The sequence below is a fragment of the Salmo salar genome, chromosome 06, assembly GCF_965601325.2.
Source record: "Salmo salar chromosome 06, fSalSal1, whole genome shotgun sequence".
NCBI classification, from domain to species: Eukaryota; Metazoa; Chordata; class Actinopteri; order Salmoniformes; family Salmonidae; genus Salmo; species Salmo salar.
The window spans coordinates 7,119,318-7,141,443 of NC_138296.1; the positions used below are offsets into that span (position 1 = coordinate 7,119,318).

Here is a 22,126-nt window from a genome sequence, read left to right on the forward strand (position 1 = left end):
TTCGAACGAAAATACATTTGTTGTGGACCTGGGATTTCTGGAAGTGCTTTCTGATGAAGACAACCAAAGGTAAGGGATTATTGACAATAGTATACAAGACTAGATGTGATATGCGATTGTCCCAAGATGGCGCTGACATGTAACGTTAGCCTATTTTTCAGAGTATCGCATCCCCTTTCATCGCAAAGTATGATTACCCAGTAAAGTTAATTTTAAATCTGGTATTACAGGTGCTTTCAAGAGATATTCATCTATAAATCTTAGAATGACAATATTACATTTTAAAAATGTTTTCGAATAGTAATTTAGTAAATTGTAGCTCTGTTTCATCGGATGCATTTGAGGGAAAATAGTTAGTCAACGTTACGCACCGATGTAAAATGCCGTTTTTATATATAAATATGAACTTTATCGAACAAAAGAATGCATGTATTGTGTAACATGATGTCCTAGGTGTGTCATCTGATGAAGATTGTCAAAGGTTAGTGCTGCATTTAGCTGTTTTTTGGTTATTTGTGATGCATGTGGTTGGTCGGAAAATGGCTATGTGGCTACTTTTACGATATACTCCTCTAACATAATCTAATGTTTTGCTTTTGCTGTAAAGCCTTTTTGAAATCGGACAACGTGGTTCGATTCAGGATAGGTGTATCTATAAAACGATATAATTTGATTTTTTTTTATAATTTTTTTTATTATTAAATTTTGTTACGCGATATGATTTTTCGCTGGATGGAGGCCGCACAGGGGTTAACGTCCTTCAGGAAGGGGAGGAACTGAAAGCTGCCGTTCTAAATCCTAGTGTTTCGATTCCCCTTTAACGTCCTTCAGGAAGGGGAGGAACTGAAAGCTGCCGTTCTAAATCCTAGTGTTTCCATTCCCCTTTAACGTCCTTCAGGAAGGGGAGGAACTGAAAGCTGCTGTTGTGGAACCTTCTATTAGCAGTGTGAATGCCCCGCCCGCCTAAGGATCTGTCTTTTTCAGCCATCAATTTCCTGTGTTTGAGGGATGCAAAATTCACTCGTCACTTTAATCTCGCTGGATTGATTGTGTTCATTTTATTCTGGGGGTCTTTTTCCCACTCTTGCTTGTGCCATTCAGTTTTTTCCTGTTAATGTAACGACCACAGAAATGTTTGTCTATAAGAACGCTAACACTTGATCAGGGATTTAAGAAAAGACAGATGGGTGTTGAAGAAAGTCATGATTTAATACTAGGGTTAGGGTATCCAGATTTTCATAACGTCATACCGTTTTCGGTACCATACCGGGGTACACGGTATTACCGGAAGCACACACAAGGGGAGCTATTTAGCTATCTTGATCCAGGAGGGGTTTGAATGTCTCTGCTGTAACCAAGAAGCTTGATCCTGACATCTAGCTACTTAGCAAACCAAATGCAGAGCTGGAGCCCTGAGCTGGATAGAATTTATTTCACACATCTTAGATTTCTTACATTTATACTTAAGCAGTAGTGTAGCACGCACCCCCCTCCAAAAAAGCTATTGAAAATCCTACCATTGGTATCTCAAAATACCCCGGTATAAACTGTATTTCGCCCAAGCCTATTTAATACAGTTGAAATGTTGAAAAATAAGATACACTGAAATGAAAGCAACTTCCGAAAATGAACACTGGGATTATGGTGATATTACATTTGGGAATATGTTGACATTACTGTATGGGATTATGTTGATATTACTGTATGGGATTATGGTGAAATGATTGTATGGGATTATGTTGATATTACTGTATGGGATTATGGTAATATTACTGTATGGGAATATGTTGATATTACGGTATGGGATTATGGTGATATTACAGTATGGGAATATGTTGATATTACGGTATGGGATTATGGTGATATTACTGTATGGGAATATATTGATATTACGGTATGGGATTACGGTGATATTACTGTATGGGATTATGGTGATATTACAGTATGGGAATATGTTGATATTACGGTATGGGATTATGGTGATATTACAGTATGGGAATATGTTGATATTACGGTATGGGATTATGGTGATATTACTGTATGGGAATATATTGATATTACTGTATGTCTGATCTGGAAAATAATGTAAAGTACAGTACACCAGTCAAAAGTTTGGACACACCTACTCATTAAAGTTATTATTTATTTGTTTTACTAGTTTCTATATTGTAGAATAATAGTGAAGACATCAAAACTATTAAATAACACATATGGAATCATGTAGTAACCAAAAAAGTGTTAAACAAATCAAAATATATTTTAGATTCTTCTAAGTAGCCACCATTTGCCTTGATGACAGCTCTGCACACTTTTGGCATTCTCTCAACCAGCTTCACCTGGAAAGCTTTTCCAACAGTATTGAAGGAGTTTCCACATATGCTGAGCACTTGTTGGCTGCTTTTCCTTCACTCCGCAGTCCAACTCATCCCAAACCATATCAATTGGGTTGAGGTCGGGTGATTGTGGAGCCAGGTCATTTGATGCAGCACTCCGTCACTCTCCTTCTTGGTCAAATAGTCCCTACACAGCCTGGAGATGTGTTGGGTCATTGTCCTGTTGAAAAACAAATGATAGTCCCACTAAGAGCAGACCAGATGGGACGGTGTATCACTGCAGAATGATGTGGTAGTCATGATGGTTAAGTGTGCCTTGAATTCTAAATAAATCACAGACAGTGTCACCCGCAAATCACCATCACACCTCCTCCATGTTTCACCGTGGGAACCACACATGAGGAGATCATCCGTTCACCTAGACACGGCTGTTGGAACCAGAAATCTCAATGTAAAGGACAGATTTCCACCAATCTAATGTTCATTGCACGTGTTTCTTGGCCAAAGCAAGTCTCTTCTTCTTATTGCCATCATTTAGTAGTGGTTTCTTTGAAGCAATTCGACCATGAAGGCCTGATTCATGCAGTCTCCTCTGAATAGTTGATGTTGAGATGTGTCTGTTACTTGAACTCTGTGAAACATTTATTTGGGCTGCAATTTCTGAGGCTGGTAACTCTAATGAACTTATTCTCTACAGCAGAGGTAACTTTGGGTCTTCCTTTCCTGTGGCGGTCCTTATGAGAGCCATTTTCATCATAGCACTTGATGGTTTTTGCAACTGCACTTGAAGAAACTTTCAAAGTACTTGACATTTTCCAGAATGACTCTACTTCATGTCTTAAAGTAATGATGGACTGTCGTTTTGTCTTTGAGCTGTTCTTGCCATAATATGGACTTCGTCATTTACCAAATAGGGCTATCTTCTGTATACCACCCCTACCTTGTCACAACACAATTTATTGGCTCAAATGCATTAAGACGGAAAGAAATTCCACAAATTCCACAAGGCACACCTGTTAATTGAAATGCATTCCAGGTGACTACCTCATGAAGCTCGTTGAGAGAATGCCAAGAGTATGCAAAGCTGTCATCGAGGCAAAGGGTGGCTACTTTGAAGAATCTCAAATATAAAATATATTTTGATTTGTTTAACACTTTTTTGGTTACTACATGATTCCATATGTGTTATTTCATAGTTTTGATGTCTTCACTATTAATCTACAATGTAGAAAATTGTCAAAATAAATAAAAACCCTGGAATGAGTGTCCCAAAATGTTACTGGTACTGTATGTATAGTGTAATCTAGAGCCATTTTAAATTGCATGGTTATCCTGCTATTGACACACTTGTTGAATTATGCAAGAGAAAGTGACAAAACAAAATGAATTAGCCAGTCTAGACAGGTAAGTGCAGGTAGCAAGTTTTTGGTCCTGTTCCACCACTTTATGTTAATTTGTTCATGTCTGCAAATATACCATTCATAAATTATTCATACCCCTTGACTTATTCCACATTTTGTTGTGTTAAATCCTGTGTTACAGCCTGAATTCAAAATGGATTAAATATATTTTTTTGTCATCCATCCATAATGCAAATGTATTGAAAATGAAATACAGAAATATTTCATTTACACACGTAAGTATTCACACCCCTGAGTCAATACTTTGTAGAAGCACCTATGGCAGCGATTAGAGTCGTTCCGGGTAAATCTCTAAGAGCTTTCCAGCTATCCACACCTGGATTGTGCAACATTTACCCATTATTATTTTCTGTCAAATTGGTTGTTGATCATTGCTAGACAATAATTTTCAGGTCTTGCCATATATTTTCAAGAATATTTAAGTCAAAACTGTAACTCGGCCACTCAGTAACATTCAATGTCTTCTTGGTAAGCAACTCCAGTGTAGATTTGGTCTTGTGTTTTAGGTTATTGTGTTTTAGGTCATCTCCCAGTGTCTGGTAGAAAGCAGACTGAACCAGGGGATTTCCTCTAGGATTGTGCCATTTCTTAGCTCCATTCAGCTGATCTTTTGTCTTGAAAAACTCCCCAGTCCTTAACGATTACAAGCATACCCATAACATGATGCAGCCCCCACTATGCTTGAAAATATGGCCAGTGGTACTCAGTAATGTATTGGATTTGCCCCAAACATAACACTTTATATTTAGGACAAAAAGTGAATTGCTTTATCCACATTATTTGCAGTATTACTTTAGTGCTTTATTGCATACAGGATGCATGTTTTGGAATATTTTTATTCTGTACAAACTTCTTTCTTTTTACTCTGTCAATTAGGTTAGTATTGTGGAGTAACTACAATGTTGTTGATCCATCCTCAGTTTTCTCCTATCACTGCCATTAAACTCTAACTGTTTTAAAGTCACCATTGGCCTCATAGTGAAATCTCTGAGCGGTTTCCTTCCTCTCCATCAACTGAGTTAGGAAGGATGCCTGTATCTTTGTAGTGGCTGGGTGTATTGATACACCATCCAAAGTGTGACTAATAACTTCACCATGTTCAAAGGGATATTCAATGTCTGCTTTTAATTTTTTTTTACCCATCTACCATTAGGTGCCCTTCTTAACGAGGCATTGGAAAATCTCCCTCGTCTTTGTGGTTGAATCTGTGTTTGAAATTCACTGCACGACTGAGGGACCTTAAAGATAACTATATGTGTGGGGTACAGAGTCATTCAAAACTCATGTTAAACACTATTATTGCACACAGAGTGAGTCAATTCAATTTATTATGTGACTTGTTTAGCACATTTTTCCTCCTGAATTTATTTAGGCGTTTCCATAACAACGAGGTTGAATACTCAAGACAATTCAGCTCTATATTTTTTATTAATCTGTAAAAATTCCGGAAAAAATAATTCCACTTTGACATGGTGAGATATTTCGTCATTGACCCCCAATAAAAATCGCAATTTAATCCATTTTAAATTCAGCCTGTAACAACAATATGTTGAAAAAGTTAAGGGGTGTGAATACTTTCTGAAGGCACTGTATACAGTATATGCAAATAAGGCACATATAATATTCTTTATCTTATCACAAAGTATAAAAACAATACCTGATTTAACATTAAAAAAATGAGAGCATTAGAATAAGATTTTTTATTTTTTATTTTACCAAAACATGTAAACCGGATTTTCCACCAAAATGCCAGAACACCTTTCCTTATTTGTCCGTGCCAGTACAATGTTTTTTATGTGCTATAATTCAGTTAATATCTGCTGGATTTAAAAACATTCAAAACGTTTCCAGTATTGTCCAACATTGTCCAACTGTTGCATTTATTATAATTGTTTTTTAAACCTTTGAACAATCTTGATGAACATTTGCTACTTCTACCCTGAGTCACATGTTTCCCCCTGCCTGGGGGACATAAATGTGATTGAACAGGTTACTAATTGGACTGGGCACAAGACAGAACAGCCCTAGATGCTCAGCTACAGCCACAGCAGTCAGCACCACAATGGCTCCCTGTCAACAAATTGAATTTGAGGCTGTCGCATCTCATCTGACACTGTATACCTAGTTGGCTGGTACTCCACACACCACACCACACAGAGGTGAAAGAATGTATGTTGGCAACGGTTCTAAAAGAGATAGTTGAGGAGAAAGAATGAGTGTTTAAACTGGTTCTAAAAGAGATAGTTTGAGGAGAAAGAATGAGTGTTTAACCTCTCTAGGGTAGGGGGCAGTATTTTCACATCCGGATAAAAAACTTACCCAATTTAATCTGGTTATTACTACTGCCCAGAAACTAGAATATGCATATAATTGTTTGATTTGGATAGAAAACACGCTAAAGTTTCTAAAACTGTTTGAATGGTGTCTGTGAGTATAACAGAACTCATATGGCAGGCAAAAACCTGAGAAGATTCTGTACAGGAAGTGCCCTCTCTGACCATTTCTTGGCCTTCTACACTCTCTTTATTGAAAACTGAGGATCTCTGCTGTAACGTGACACTTCCTACGGCTCCCATAGGCTCGCAGAGGGCGCCAGAACATTGAATGATGACTTTGCAGCCCATGGCTGAAAAACAGTAGCGCATTTGGTAAGTGGTCGATCTGAGAACAATGAGACGGGTGCGCGCGTGCACGTGAAGAGGCCATTTTCAACTTTGAGTCTTTGAACGAAAACAGGGTTTCCCGGTCGGAGAAAAATCGCATAAAAATTGATTTTAAACAGCGTTTGACATGCTTCGAAGTACGGTAATGGAATATTTAGAATTTTTTTTGTCACGATACGCGTCCGCGCGTCACCCTTCGTCACCCTTCGGATAGTGTCTTGAATGCAAGAACAAAACAGAGGATATTTGAACATAACTATGGATTATTTTCAACCAAAACAACATTTGTGGATGAAGTAGAAGTCCTGGGAGTGCATTCTGACGAAGAACAGCAAAGGTAATCCAATTTTTCTTATAGTAAAACTGAGTTTGGTGAGTGCCAAACTTGGTAGGTGTCAAAATAGCTAGCCCGTGATGGCGAGCTATCTACTCAGAATATTGCAAAATGTGCTTTTGCCGAAAAGCTATTTTAAAATCGGACACCGCGATTGCATAAAGGAGTTCTGTATCTATAATTCTTTAAATAATTGTTATGTTTTTTGTGAACGTTTATCGTGAGTAATTTAGTAAATTCACCGGAAGTTTGCGGTGGGTATGCTAGTTCTGAACGTCACATGCTAATGTAAAAAGCTGGTTTTTGATATAAATATGAACTTGATTGAACAAAACATGCATGTATTGTATAACATAATGTCCTAGGCGTGTCATCTGATGAAGATCATCAAAGGTTAGTGCTGCATTTAGCTGTGGTTTTGGTTTTTGTGACATTATATGCTAGCTTGAAAAATGGGTGTCTGATTATTTCTGGCTGGGTACTCTGCTGACATAATCTAATGTTTTGCTTTCGTTGTAAAGCCTTTTTGAAATCGGACAGTGTGGTTAGATTAACGAGAGTCTTGTCTTTAAATAGCTGTAAAATAGTCATATGTTTGACAAATTGAAGTAATAGGATTTTTAAGGTATTTGAAAATCGCGCCACTGGATTACACTGGCTGTTGCGTAGGTGGGACGAATTCGTCCCGCCTAGCCCAGAGAGGTTAACGAGAGTCTTGTCTTTAAAATGGTGTAAAATAGTCATATGTTTGAGAAACTGAAGTAATAGCATTTCTAAGGTATTTTAATATCGCGCCATGGGATTCCACTGGCTGTTGAGTAGGTGGGACGATTTCGTCCCACATAGCCTAGAGAGGTTAAACTGGTTCTAAAACAGATAGTTGAGGAGAAAGAACGAGTGTTTAAACTGGTTCTAAAAGAGATAGTTTGAGGAGAAAGAACGAGTGTTTAAACTGGTTCTAAAAGAGATAGTTGAGTTGAAGTCAGAGTTTGTTGTATCTCTCCATTCAAATAAACATGGCCACCAAACAAAGAGGCAAAGTGAAATGATCTGAAACATCTGGTGGATAGGAGAAGACTGGACGATTTGGCCTCCGGAGAGACAGAGGGAGCGAGAGAAAGAGAGAGGGAGAGAGAGAAAGCGAGAGAGAGAGAGAGAGAGAGTGTGTGTGTACATGCATGCCTGTGTTCTGAGACTGTGAGCTCATCAAAGAGATGAGTCCACAGCAGTAGAGACAGATGTAGCCTTGTGTGTTGTAACTAAGGGGGGTAGCCTAGCCTAGCTTAGCTTAGCCTAGCCTGGCCTGCTACCAAACCCCTGATCTGTTTACTCTTTAGCTATTAGCATCACGCTAGCAGAGACTAACATTTGCTAGCGATTTTAAATCAGCAAACCTCATTATGTTTAGCCTGGCTATGCTTATTAGGTTTAGGAAGAAGGACTGTCATCTATCAATTAAGGAATAGCAGGGTCAACAGTCTTGGTTGACCCCATAAACTGATCTAAGGCAGTTTTACATCTCACCTCCTATTGATTAAATCAAATCAAATTTTATTGGTCACATACACATGGTTAGCAGATGTTAATGCGAGTGTAGCAAAATACTTATGCTTCTAGTTCCAACAGTGCAGCAGTATCTAACAAGCAATCTAATAATTCCCAACAACTACCTAATACACACAAATCTAACAAGTAATCTAACAATTCCCCAACAACTACCTAATACACACAAATCTAAAGGGATGAATGAGAATATGTACATATAAGTATATGGATGAGCGATGGCCGAGCGGCATAGGCAAGGTGCAATAGATGGTATAAAATACAGTATATACATGTGATATGAGTAATGTAAGATATGTAAACATTATTAACCTGTTGTGGTATAGGGGGCAGTATTTTCACGGCCGGATAAAAAACGTACCCGATTTAATCTGGTTACTACTCCTGCCCAGAAACGAGAATATGCATATAATTACTGGATTTGGATAGAAAACACTCTAAAGTGTGTCTGTGAGTATAACATAACTCATATGGCAGGCCAAAACCTGAGAAGATTCCATACAGGAAGTGCCCTATCTGACAATTTGTTGTCCTTCTGTTGCATCTCTATCGAAAATACAGCATCTGTTCTGTAACGTGACACTTTCTAAGGCTTCCATTGGCTCTCTAAAGCTGCCAGAAAGTGGAATGGGGTGTCTGCTGTCTCTGGGCAAAGAACAGCAGCAGAGTTTGTGAGTGGTCAGCCTGGGGACAGTGAGACTGAGATGCGCGTTCACGAGACTTCTCCATTTTTTTCTTTCAGCCTTTGAATGAATACAACGTTGCCCGGTTGGAATATTATCGCTATTTTATGAGAATATGTCCGTAAATTAAATATGTCCGTAAACACACCAGCCAGCTGGTCTGCGCATGCTCTGAGGCTAGGAATGCCGTCTGAGCCAGCAACCCTGCGAGGGTTAACATCTTTAAATGTTTAACTCACGTCAGCCACTGAGTAGGAGAGAGGGGGGGCACAGTCTTTGTTAGCGAGCGACGTTGGCAAAGAAGGTGTTTAGTTTGTCTGGAAGTGTAACGTCGGTATCCATAATGTAGCTGTTTTTGTAGTCCGTGATTTCCTGTAGACCCTGCCAGATACTGTTTATATTCAGTCATATTATCAGACCTCTTTCCATGATTAACCCCTGTGCGACATCCAGCGAAAAATCATATCGCAATTAGCATAACAAAATGTAATAATTATTTTTTTTCAATATTTTTTTTCAAATTATATCGTTTTATAGATACACCTCTCCTGAATCGAACCACGTTGTCCGATTTCAAAAAGGCTTTACAGCAAAAGCAAAACATTAGATTATGTTAGAGGAGTATATCGTAAAAGTAGCCACATAGCCATTTTCCGACCAACCACATGCATCACAAATAACCAAAAAACAGCTAAATGCAGCACTAACCTTTCACAAACTTCATCAGATGACACTCCTAGGACATCATGTTACACAATACATGCATTCTTTTGTTCGATAAAGTTCATATTTATATATAAAAACAGCATTTTACATCGGCGCGTAAGGTTGACTAACTATTTTCCCTCAAATGCATCCAGTGAAACAGTGCTACAATTTACTAAATTACTATTCGAAAACATTTTTTAAATGTAATATTGTCATTCTAAGATTTATAGATGAACATCTCTTGAACACACCTGTAATGTCAGATTTAAAAATAACTTTACTGGGTAATCACACTTTGCGATAAAAGGGGATGCGATACTCAGAACAATAGGCTAGCAATAGCAATAGGCTAGCCATCTTGGAACAATCGCATATCACATCTAGTCTTGTATACTATTGTCAATAATCCCTTACCTTTGATTATCTTCATCCTTAGGCACTTCCAGGAATCCCAGGTCCACAACAAATGTACTTTCGTTCGAAAAAGTTAATCCTTTACGTCCCAATAGCTTGTTCTTGTTAGCGCGTTCTGAAGGCTTCACCAAAAGTTCCGACGTGCGCGGGGCTACTCTTTCAACAAAATGCATTTTTTTCTTATTTAGGTTCGTTCAAACATGTCAAACGTTGTATAACATAAATCTGTAGGGCCTTTTTCAACGAGAGCTCCAATAAGATTCGAGGGGGACGATTGCATTGTGTTTCAAAACGTTTCGAAAGGGGAGGGTAACCAGGGGCGCCGGCGTCATAATGGTGATGGCCCTCTCCGTGTGACCACGTTCCACAGCGTGTCATTCTGTCAGTTTTCACAGTAGGAGACTCAAATCACTTTGTAAAGACTGGGGACATCTAGTGGAAGCAATAGGAAGTGCTCAATGAACCATAGCTCACGGTGTGATTAATAGGCAACGTGATTAAGTTGAGTTCGCAATTCAGAATTCCACTTCCTGTTTCGATCTGTCTCGGGGTTTTGACTGCCATATGAGTTCTGTTATACTCACAGACACCATTCAAACAGTTTTAGAAACTTTAGGGTGTTTTCTATCCACAAGTATTAATTATATGCATATCCTAGCTTCTGAGTTTGAGTAGTAGGCCGTTTAAAATGGGCACGAATTCTTTTCAAAATGCGCTGTGGCGCCCCCTATCCTAGGCGACCGTCAAGAGGTTAAATGTGGTGGATCGGGCTTTCAGTTTTTCGCAAATGCCGCCAGCCATCCACGGTTTCTGGTTAGGGTAGGTTTTAATAGTCACAGTGGGTACAACATCTCCAATGCACTTATTTATAAACACACTGACCAAGACAGCGAATAGGTCGATGGCATTCTCTGAGGCTGACCGCTTGATCAAAACAATCTTGGAGCTTCCGATTGGTCAGACCAGCATTGAATGGTTCCCATCACTGGTACATCCTATTTGAGTTTCTGCCTATAAGTCGGGACGAGCAAGATGGTGGTGGGATTTGCCAAAGGGAGGGCGAGGGAGAGCTTTGTATGCATCGCAGAAGTTAGAGTAGCAGTGGTTGAGAGTATTATCCCTACGTGTTGTCCAATCAATATGCTGACAAAATGTAGGTAACATTGATCTCAAATTTGCTTTGTTAAAATCCCCAGCGACAATAAATGCAGCCTCGGGATATATGGTTTCCAGTTTACATAGAGTCCAGTGAAGTTCCTTGAGGGCCGTCTTGGTGTTCGCTTGAGTGGGGGGGATGTACACAGCTGTGACTATAACTGACGAGAATTCTCTTGGTAGGATATAGGGAGGGTTGGCTGATCCTAGATTTGTGCTGACTAACCACCTGGCGCATTGTAATTAGAGTGTTTTAGTTAAAGGGATACTTCGGGATTGTGGCAATGAGGCCCTTTATTCACTTCCTCAGAGTCAGATGAACTCGTAGATACCATTTGTATGTCTCTGTGTCCAGTATGAAGGAAGTTAGAGGTACTTGCACGAGACAATGCTAACTAGCTTGAGCGCAATGGCTGGAAGCAAAACTACCTCTAACTTCCTTCATACTGGACATAAAAAAGCTCACACACACACACACCACTACAACACACACACACACCACTACAACACACACACACACTACTATACACACACACACACACACACACACACACACACACACACACACACACACACACACACACACACACACACACACACAGCGTACATTGACACGCCCTGACCATAGAGAGCCCTTGGTTCTCTATGGTATAGTAGGTCAGGGTGTGACTAGGGGGTGTTCTAGGTTTATTATTTCTATGTTGGTGTGCTTGGTATGGTTCCCAATTAGAGGCAGCTGGTAATCGTTACCTCTAATTGGGGATCATGTTTAGGAAGCCTTTTCTCACCTGTGTTTTGGGTTAAGTGCATGTAGCACCTCTGATGTCACGGTTCGTTGATTGTTTACTTGTTTTGTTTGGAAGTTTGCACTAAATAAAGATGTGGAACTTTAATCACGCTGCGCCTTGGTCCGTCTCTCCACACAATCGTGACAGAATATCCCACCAAACCAGGACCAAGCAGCGTGCCCAGGAGGAGAAGGTATCCTGGGCTTGGGAGGAGATCAAGGAGGAGAAGATATCCTGGACATGGGAGGAAATCATGGAGGGACACGAAAGCCTTCCTTGGAAGCAGACACAGGGAGATAAGGGAGGACGGCGACGACGCCGGGGTTCATGGCCACAGAAAGCCCAAGGACAACCCCAAGATTTTTTGCACTCTCCTCGGTCGAGCCGAGGAGAGTGCAAGAGCCCGAATGGGATTCGATGGAACAGTGCGAGAAGGGATACCGAAGAATGGAGTTGGCTAGGAGTATGCGGCAACGCAGGCATTTGGAGGAATGTGTCATCAGTCCGGTGAAACCTGGGCCGGCTCTACGTATCTGGCTTCCAGTGCGCCTCCCCAGTTCGGTACGTCCTGTGTCTCCTCCTCGCACTCTCCCTGAAGTGTGTGTTCCCAGTCCGGTGCGTCCTGTGCCAGCTCCCCGTACTCGCCCTGAGGTGCGTGTCACCAGTCCGGTGCCACCTGTGCCGGCTCCACGAACCAGGCCTCCAGTGTGCCTCCCCAGTCCGGTTCGTCCTGTGCCTGCTCCCCGCACTCGCCCTGAAGTGCGTGTCACCAGTCCGGTGCCACCTGTACCGGCTTCACGCAGTAGGCCTCCAGTGCGCATTTACAGTCCAGAGCTTCCGGCGACGGTTCACAGTCCAGAGCTTCCGGCGACGGTTCACAGTCCGGAACCTCCTGCGACGGTCAACGGTCCGGAGAGTCCAGGCACGGCGTCCAACCCAGCTCCAAGGCCGGAGCCTTCCTCTGCGCCGGTGGCCAGTCCAGGCACGGTGCCCAGTCCCGCTCCATGGCGGGAGCCTTCCTCTGCGCCAGTGGCCAGTCCAGGCACGGTGTCCGGTCCCGCTCCAAGGCCGGAGCCTTCCTCTGTGCCGGTGCCCAGTCCAGGCACGGCGTCCAACCCAGCTCCATGGCCGGAGCCCTCCTCCGGAGCCCTCCTCCGGAGCCCCAGTCCAGGCACGGCGTTCAACCCGGCGCCATGGCCAGATCCGGGGTCTGGGCGGGGGCTACGACCTGCACCGGAGCCGCCACCGACACTAATCACCCCCCCCCCCCCCCCCCCCACCCTCCCCAGTTGGTTTCAGGTTTTGCGACCGGAGTCCGCACCTTTGGGGGGGGGGGTCGGTACTGTCATGCCCTGACCATAGAGAGCCCTTGGTTCTCTATGGTATAGTAGGTCAGGGTGTGACTAGGGGGTGTTCTAGGTTTATTATTTCTATATTGGTGTGCTTGGTATGGTTCCCAATTAGAGGCAGCTGGTAATCGTTGCGTCTAATTGGGGATCATGTTTAGGTAGCCTTTTTCCCACCTGTGTTTTGGGTTAAGTGCATGTAGCACCTCTGATGTCACGGTCGTTGATTGTTTACTTGTTTTGTTTGGAAGTTCGCACTAAATAAAGATGTGGAACTTTAATCACGCTGCACCTTGGTCCGTCTCTCCACACAATCGTGACATACATACAGACACACACAGTGTCAAACTGTTCTGCCAGCACAGCCTAACCCAGAGGAAACAGGAGAGTGCTGTTCCACTGTGACACCTAACCCAGAGCAAACAGGGGAGTACTGTTCCACTGTGACACCTAACCCAGAGGAAACAGGGGAGTGATGTTCCACTGTGACACCTAACATAGAGCAAACAGGGGAGTACTGTTCCACTGTGACACCTAACATAGAGCAAACAGGGGAGTGCTGTTCCACTGTGACACCTAACCCAGAGGAAACAGGGGAGTGCTGTTCCACTGTGACACCTAACCCAGAGGAAACAGGGGAGTGCTGTTCCACTGTGACACCTAACCCAGAGCAAACAGGGGAGTGCTGTTCCTCTGTGACACCTAACCCAGAGGAAACAGGGGAGTGCTGTTCCACTGTGACACCTAACCCAGAGGAAACAGCGGAGTGCTGTTCCACTGTGACACCTAACCCAGAGGAAACAGGGGAGTGCTGTTCCACTGTGACACCTAACCCAGAGGAAACAGGGGAGTGCTGTTCCTCTGTGACACCTAACCCAGAGGAAACAGGGGAGTGCTGTTCCTCTGTGACACCTAACCCAGAGGAAACAGGGGAGTGCTGTTCCTCTGTGACACCTAACCCAGAGGAAACAGGGGAGTGCTGTTCCACTGTGACACCTAACCCAGAGGAAACAGCGGAGTGCTGTTCCACTGTGACACCTAACCCAGAGGAAACAGGGGAGTGCTGTTCCTCTGTGACACCTAACCCAGAGGAAACAGGGGAGTGCTGTTCCTCTGTGACACCTAACCCAGAGGAAACAGGGGAGTGCTGTTCCACTGTGACACCTAACCCAGAGGAAACAGAGAGTGCTGTTCCACTGTGACACTGTTTTCCTGTTGTTACACACAGAAACACACACCACAACACACACCACACCACACCACACACTACAACACACACTACAACACACACTACAACACACACCACACCACACAACACACTACAACACACACCACAACACATACCACACACCACAACACACACTACAACACACACTACAACACACACCACACCACACAACACACACCACAACACACACTACAACACACACCACACACCACAACACACCACACACCACAACACACACTACAACACACACCACACACCACAACACACACTACAACACACACCACAACACACCACACACCACAACACACACTACAACACACCACAACACACACTACAACACACACCACACACCACAACACACCACACACCACAACACACACTACAACACACACCACAACACACACTACAACACACACCACACCACAACACACACTACAACACACACTACAACACACACCACAACACACACTACACCACACACTACAACACACTCTACAACACACACCACAACACACACCACAACACACACCACACACCACAACACACACTACAACACACACTACAACACACACTACAACACACACGTAATCACTGACTATATCACAGGCCAGCCAGAGGCTAAGCTAATTTGTTTATCGCCTCAAATCAACACCTGTCTAAACTGAGCCCAGGAATGAAGAGAGAGAGAGAAAGAGAGATAGATAGAGAGAGAGACAGAGGAGAGAGAGAGAGACAGAGGAGAGAGAGAGAGAGACAGAGGAGAGAGAGAGAGACAGAGGAGAGAGAAAGACAGAGGAGAGAGAGAGACAGAGGAGAGAGAGAGAGAGAGAGAGAGAGAAAGAAGAGACAGAGAGAGAGGAGAGACAGAGAGAGAGGAGAGACAGAGAGAGGAGAGACAGAGAGAGAGAGGAGAGACAGAGAGAGAGAGAGAGAGGAGAGACAGAGAGAGAGAGGAGACAGAGAGGAGACAGAGAGAGTTCCATAATACAACTACAGAGTGATGTGTATTATCCATAACACAACTACAGAGTGATGTGTATTATCCCATAACACAACTACAGAGTGATGTGTATTATCCCATAATACAACTACAGAGTGATGTGTATTATCCCATAATACAACTACAGAGTGATGTGTATTATCCCATAATACAACTACAGAGTGATGTGTATTATCCATAACACAACTACAGAGTGATGTGTATTATCCATAACACAACTACAGAGTGATGTGTATTATCCATAACACAACTACAGAGTGATGTGTATTATCCATAACACAACTACAGAGTGATGTGTATTATCCATAACACAACTACAGAGTGATGTGTATTATCCCATAATACAACTACAGAGTGATGTCTATTATCCCATAACACAACTACAGAGTGATGTGTATTATCCATAATACAACTACAGAGTGATGTGTATTATCCATAACACAACTACAGAGTGATGTGTATTATCCCATAATACAACTACAGAGTGATGTGTATTATCCATAATACAACTACAGAGTGATGTGTATTATCCCATAACACAACTACAGAGTGATGTGTATTATCCCATAACACAACTACAGAGTGATGTGTATTATCCCATAACACAACTACAGAGTGATGTGTATTATCCCATAACACAACTACAGAGTGATGTGTATTATCCCATAACACAACTACAGAGTGATGTGTATTATCCATAACACAACTACAGAGTGATGTGTATTATCCATAACACAACTACAGAGTGATGTGTATTATCCCATAACACAACTACAGAGTGATGTGTATTATCCCATAACACAACTACAGAGCAGACAGATAAGCGTCCATGCAGGATGCAGTGCATCACGATCTATATATCTATCTCCTGTGCCAGAGAGGAGTCAAGAGTGCAGACCTACTACAGCAGGTCTTGTTGATCAGGAGGTAAAGTGTAGTGGTTCTGTGCTCCTACTGTGTCAGGAGCACCACTACTCCTCTAAACTAAGTGAGTTGGGGAGTTTATTTGACCTTTATTTAACTAAACAAGGCAGTTAAGAACAAATTCTTATTTACAATGACAGCCTTGGAACAGTGGGTTAACTACCATGTTCAGGAAGAATGAATGATTTTTTATCTTGTCAGCTCAGGGATTCAATCCAGCAACCTTTTGGTTATTGACCCAACGCTCTAACCACTACGCTACCTGCCGCCCCAAGTAGTGAGCTACATGTAGTTCAACTCATCATTAAACTACATGTTGAAGTAGCTTGGTGGTAGTTGAACTCAATTCTAATCTAGCTCCTGTTTGCAGTAGTCAATTACTGTTTCGCCACGTAGTGGTGTAACTAACTATTAGAACTACAAACATTTTTTTTTTTATAAAATAAAATATGGGTGAAGTGGGCAATAAATTCCTTTATTTTTCTGCGTCAGATCTGCCTAATTCTCACTAGAAAAATAGTATTTGTGTTAGCTAGGTAAAGTGTTTTCAGAGTAGCTTCCCCGACACCGCTGAGTTTACATAACCTGGCTCTATACCTGCTGAGACTCCCTGTACCGTCTGAGTATTACACACTAATCACACGCTACACCGACTCTGGCGGAGGGAGGAAAACATATGACAAAACTGCATTTCCTCTTTATGACGCTATCCCAAAGCCAAAGCACGTTGCCCCCCAAAACGCAGTGTAAAAATCAGAGTGCTTTGGAAGTAGCCTGAAGGTTAACATCAATGTATCCCATTGACTTCAGACGACGTTTTATGTTGATTCGAGTGTTTTATGTTTCGAACGTGTATTAGTCTAAGTGGGACAGACAGAGAGGCGCTTACCTTCGAAGTCTGATAAAATCCCCTCCAGGTGGTCGTTGACGGAGATATGGGACATCCTGAATGTGCGTCCTTATCAACTCTTCCGGAGTTCACTGCAGCTCGATATAACGGGGTAAAAAATTCAAATAATAATAGTATATACTCAAATAAAAACGTTATTCCTTCCAAAGAAAATCCACTCGCATAACAGAAGAAAACCAACTGATACACGCTATTGGAATAGAACTCCGCGGGTCTTGCAAGCAAAACGTTTTGTTTTTTTCTGAATTCGGCTCACATCGGAGAGCGAGCGCACAACTGTTTGCCTCAGCATATGCCTCCGTCCGTCGGTCTGTCTGTGTCAGGAGAGGGTTTGAGCGGGTCTCCGGCGATGCGCCTCCCCTCTGGTCTCCCCTGCAATTGGAGCCCTGCCCCCTGCAGCCTGCCCTACCCTGGATGGAGGGATGGATAGAGGGAGAGAGGAAGAAGAGGGGCGGACCTCCGCCCTTCACCTAGCCCCTAGACATTGTAGGCAACACCTGGAATGGGGAGTCAGTAAAATGTCTCTGGCTGCCTTCCTTCACTTTCCCCGACGGGCGACTGTGTTCTAGTGATGCGCACGTTGACTCATAGCTCGCAGTCCCCACGGTTATATCCACGGTGCGAGCAGGTTTAGGGTCATGAAACATTGTGTGGATGAAGGGCGGGTGCCGGGTTGGGTTGAATAAAGAGACAACAATACCTTAAAAAAATACAATTCATATATATATAGGTTACATTGAGGTTTTCTTTCATTATTTTAGGCTATCTGGCATTACTCCATAAACCTAAACTTTAGGGCTTAACTGTACGCGCCAAGCAGCCTATACATGCCAATCGCCAAATGCGTTTGGGAAAATGGGCAGAAAACGTTAACGTCGATCCACGGAGGCAAAAGGGACATTGTCGAAGTCTAATTCAGTAAGAGAAAAGCTGCGACATGGAGAGTCGAAAATAAAGAGAAGGGAGGGCCTAAAAATGAATGTTTTGGAAAGATTTGTTGAAGTGCCGGCTATGTTATGTGTGATGATTGTGAGGCGCTATACTAATTCAACAGTCACAAGACTGGGACTTCAAACAGGCCTATGGCACGTTACGAGAACTTTAGCCTACTGTTCAGGTGGGTTAAATGGAAACTGAAATCTGAGAGTGTCAGAGCAGCAGGTCTCACTCTCGTTCATGATGCGCGTTTTGATTTATTGCGTGTTCGTAATTTCACGCTCCGAGAGGTCAGAACACTACGAAGCGGTTGGAATTTACAAACGGACAATCTGACAATGCTCTGCATTTACGAATGACCCAGAGCGCACCCAAAGTCGGCTAGCTTGCTTGCTACTTCCAGACACAAATGAGAGAGCACCTCACTCTGACCATTTTACTTGCCCTAGTAGAGCTGATTAAGCTGTTTTCATGTTATCCAGAGCGTTGGTGACTGTAACTGTGCTGCTGGCAACAGCTGAATTACCTTTTTTTGCCGGCCGTTTACTCACACCGGTCATATTCAGTGGGTGTTAAGTGTTTATAGTAAATTCATCAGTTATTCTGCTCTCTGGCCCCCTTGACATTGGAATAGATAGCCAGAGCGATTTTACGAACGCACCCTTTGAAGGTGAATTTGTGCCACCTCAGCTCAGACAATCAGAAAACCTGCCTGACCATCTTGGTAGGGGGGCCGGTCGTTACTTACTGGTCAGCCAAATGCTCAGTATAGATTATTATGGCAACAGAGAATTTGCTCAAAAGTTATTTTTGTAAATATATATTACTAATGTTATTTATATTTTTTGAAAAGCCTACCCCAATCAATGATGGTCCAGGCCTTCTGGCGTTGCCAGAATTCCCATATAGCCAATCCACCCAAGCCCCCAGGGACAATCAACAGGTTGGCATGACCCCTAAGAGAGATTTGGTTGCGGGTCCTCCCCACCAAGAGGGCAAAGTTATTTTGTGGCCCCCCTCTTGACGGAGGAGAGAAAAATGTACGTTTTAAATTTCATGCAATTCTACCCATTTAGCCATGGGGCAGAGATGCAATCTTGCAGTTTTAAAGCTACCTTCCTGTAATTCTACCCATTTTGCCTTGACTTATGCCATGTTAATGATATCTGAGTGAGAGTGACTAACAAAATCAATGTGGGCCCCCTGGAGGTCAGGGCCCCCTGGAGGTCAGGGCCCCTGGGCACGTGCCCTACGTGCTCGGTCGGTATTCTGCCATGATTACTACAAGTTTAGATAACTGGTTAAATTAACTTGTCAATAATAAAAAAGTGTGTTAGCTGACATGGCTAGTTGAGTGACTGTCAGTAGGCAGGTTTCCATTGACCCAGGTTTATTAGACAAAAGCAATATTGTAAAATATAGCAGATATAGGACGCATTATGGATTTTTCTTTCTCCACTGTCTTTATGATGATGAAAACTGTGTTTTTTGCCGAATCATTTTGATTGTCACTGTGTAGCTATAATGCTCCATTCAACAATTAATTCTAAATCATGAATTAATGCTAAATCTGTTATTTTAACTATGAAAGTAATGTCTCTTTGCAGGTCAAGGATTATCCTGACTTTCAAGAACACACGTGTTTACATTTACATTTAAGTCATTTAGCAGAGGTTATTGTGGGTGTAGTGAAATGTGTGTAGAATGGAAACAGTTCCTCCACTACATTTCTATTCAACACTGTAGTTTGTTTTTTAGGTGATGTCATTATGTCCAGCTGTTTTCATCAACACAAGATTGATTTGATTTGGAATTGTCGCATGTCATTTCTAATGTTGACAAATAATCACTGGACAAGTTAATGGAAACATAGCTACTGAATGACAAAACAAGACAAAAACAAATGATGCACAACCAGATGTGTAACTTGCACCTTGTGTATTCTATTCTAACTCAGAACAGTAAGTTGAGACCCCAACTTAGTCCCCCCCCAAAAAATATATATTTTTATATTGTTTTTTGGTGATCAGGGGCCCTCTAGCAGCCCTAAGTGAGGCCCTAAGTGACCGCTATTGGGACTTATGCCTGGAGCCGGCTCTGTATTTCTTTTATTTTTTAAATATATATTTTTTTAATTACTAATTTTTTCTCCCCAATTTCGTGGTATCCAATTGGTAGTTACATTCATTTATCGTCTCTGCAACTCCCGTACGGACTCGGGAGAGGCGAAGGTCGAGAGCCGTGCGTCCTCCGAAACACAACCCAACCAAGCCACACTGCTTCTTGACACAATGCCCACTTAACCCGGAACACAGCCGCACCAATGTGTAGGAGGAAACACTGTACACCTGGGGACCGTGTCAGCGTGCACTGCGCCCAGCCCGCCACAGGAGTCGCTGGTGCGCGATGGGACAAGAACATCCCTGCCGGCCAAACCCTCCCTAACCCGGACGACGCTGGGCCAATTGTACGCCGCCCCATGGGTCTCCCGGTCGCGGCCGGCTGCAACAGAGCCTGGACTCTAACCCAGGATCTCTAGTAGCACAGATAGCACTGTGATGCAGTGTCTTAGACCACTGAGACAGAGCCTGGACTCTAACCCAGGATCTCTAGTAGCACAGATAGCACTGTGATGCAGTGTCTTAGACCACTGAGACAGAGCCTGGACTCTAACCCAGAATCTCTAGTAGCACAGATAGTACTGTGATGCAGTGTCTTAGACCACTGAGACAGAGCCTGGACTCTAACCCAGGATCTCTAGTGGCACAGATAGCACTGTGATGCAGTGTGTTAGACCACTGAGACAGAGCCTGGACTCTAACCCAGGATCTCTAGTGGCACAGATAGCACTGTGATGCAGTGTGTTAGACCACTGAGACAGAGCCTGGACTCTAACCCAGAATCTATAGTAGCACAGATAGCACTGCGATGCAGTGTGTTAGACCACTGCGCCACTCGGGAGGCCTGGTCCTGTGTTTCTGTCTGTGCTACGGACTGGTTAGCCCGAGAATGTACTGTTAAGGACTGTAGGCCAGCCTATACCCTTAATGTCCAAGGACCTTCCATGTTACGACCAGAGGCAGACTGGCTCTGGCAGCCAAAACAACCAAATACTCCATCTAAAGCTTCATCTATTCTCAATTGTGGCACGGTTCCAGAAACATAAAGTCCTCTACTTTCATATTACATCAAAATAATTTCACGAATGCTAAATTCCGGACTATAAGCCGCAACTTTTTTCCCAGCTTTCAACCTTGCGGCTTAAACAATGACGCGGCTAATATATGGATTTTTCCCGCTTTCAAAAAAAAATTATCCAAAAAAAACACATTCTGTGACGTGCTCAGTTTTTTGGCGGCATGAAGCTTTCATTAGACCAATGAAATTGCCAAACGGGTTAAGGTCAAACTACTTTTTTGTTTACTGTTTAGATTAAATCGAGCGCTCTCAAACTTCCCATCATTCTGATTACGGTAGTCATTTTGTCACCCTCATCATGGCAAAGACACGGAGAAATGCATATGACGCAGCTTTCAAGTTGAAGGCGATTGATCTGGCTGTTGGAAAAGGAAATAGAGCTGCTGCACGGGAGCTTGGTCTTAATGAGTCGATGATAAGACGTTGGAAACAGCAGCGTGAGGAATTGACTCAGTGCAAAAAGACAACTAAAGCTTACTGCTAATTTTTTGTTACAAGCCGTGTTTCGTTAAAGTCTATTTA

General features: G+C 42.8%; 1 protein-coding gene across 1 annotated transcript in view; it reads right to left on the reverse strand.

The window, feature by feature from the left end:
* LOC106593249 (neuronal-specific septin-3) overlaps nt 1-17,803 on the reverse strand; it is a 181,500-nt gene extending 163,697 nt beyond the window's left edge. Inside the window, exon 1 of the mRNA XM_045719672.2 lies at nt 17,450-17,803. Coding sequence (XP_045575628.2) covers nt 17,450-17,504 — 55 coding nt within the window. The 5' untranslated portion in view covers nt 17,505-17,803. The remainder of the gene's footprint in view (nt 1-17,449) is intronic.
* Between the last annotated feature and the right edge of the window lie 4,323 nt (nt 17,804-22,126).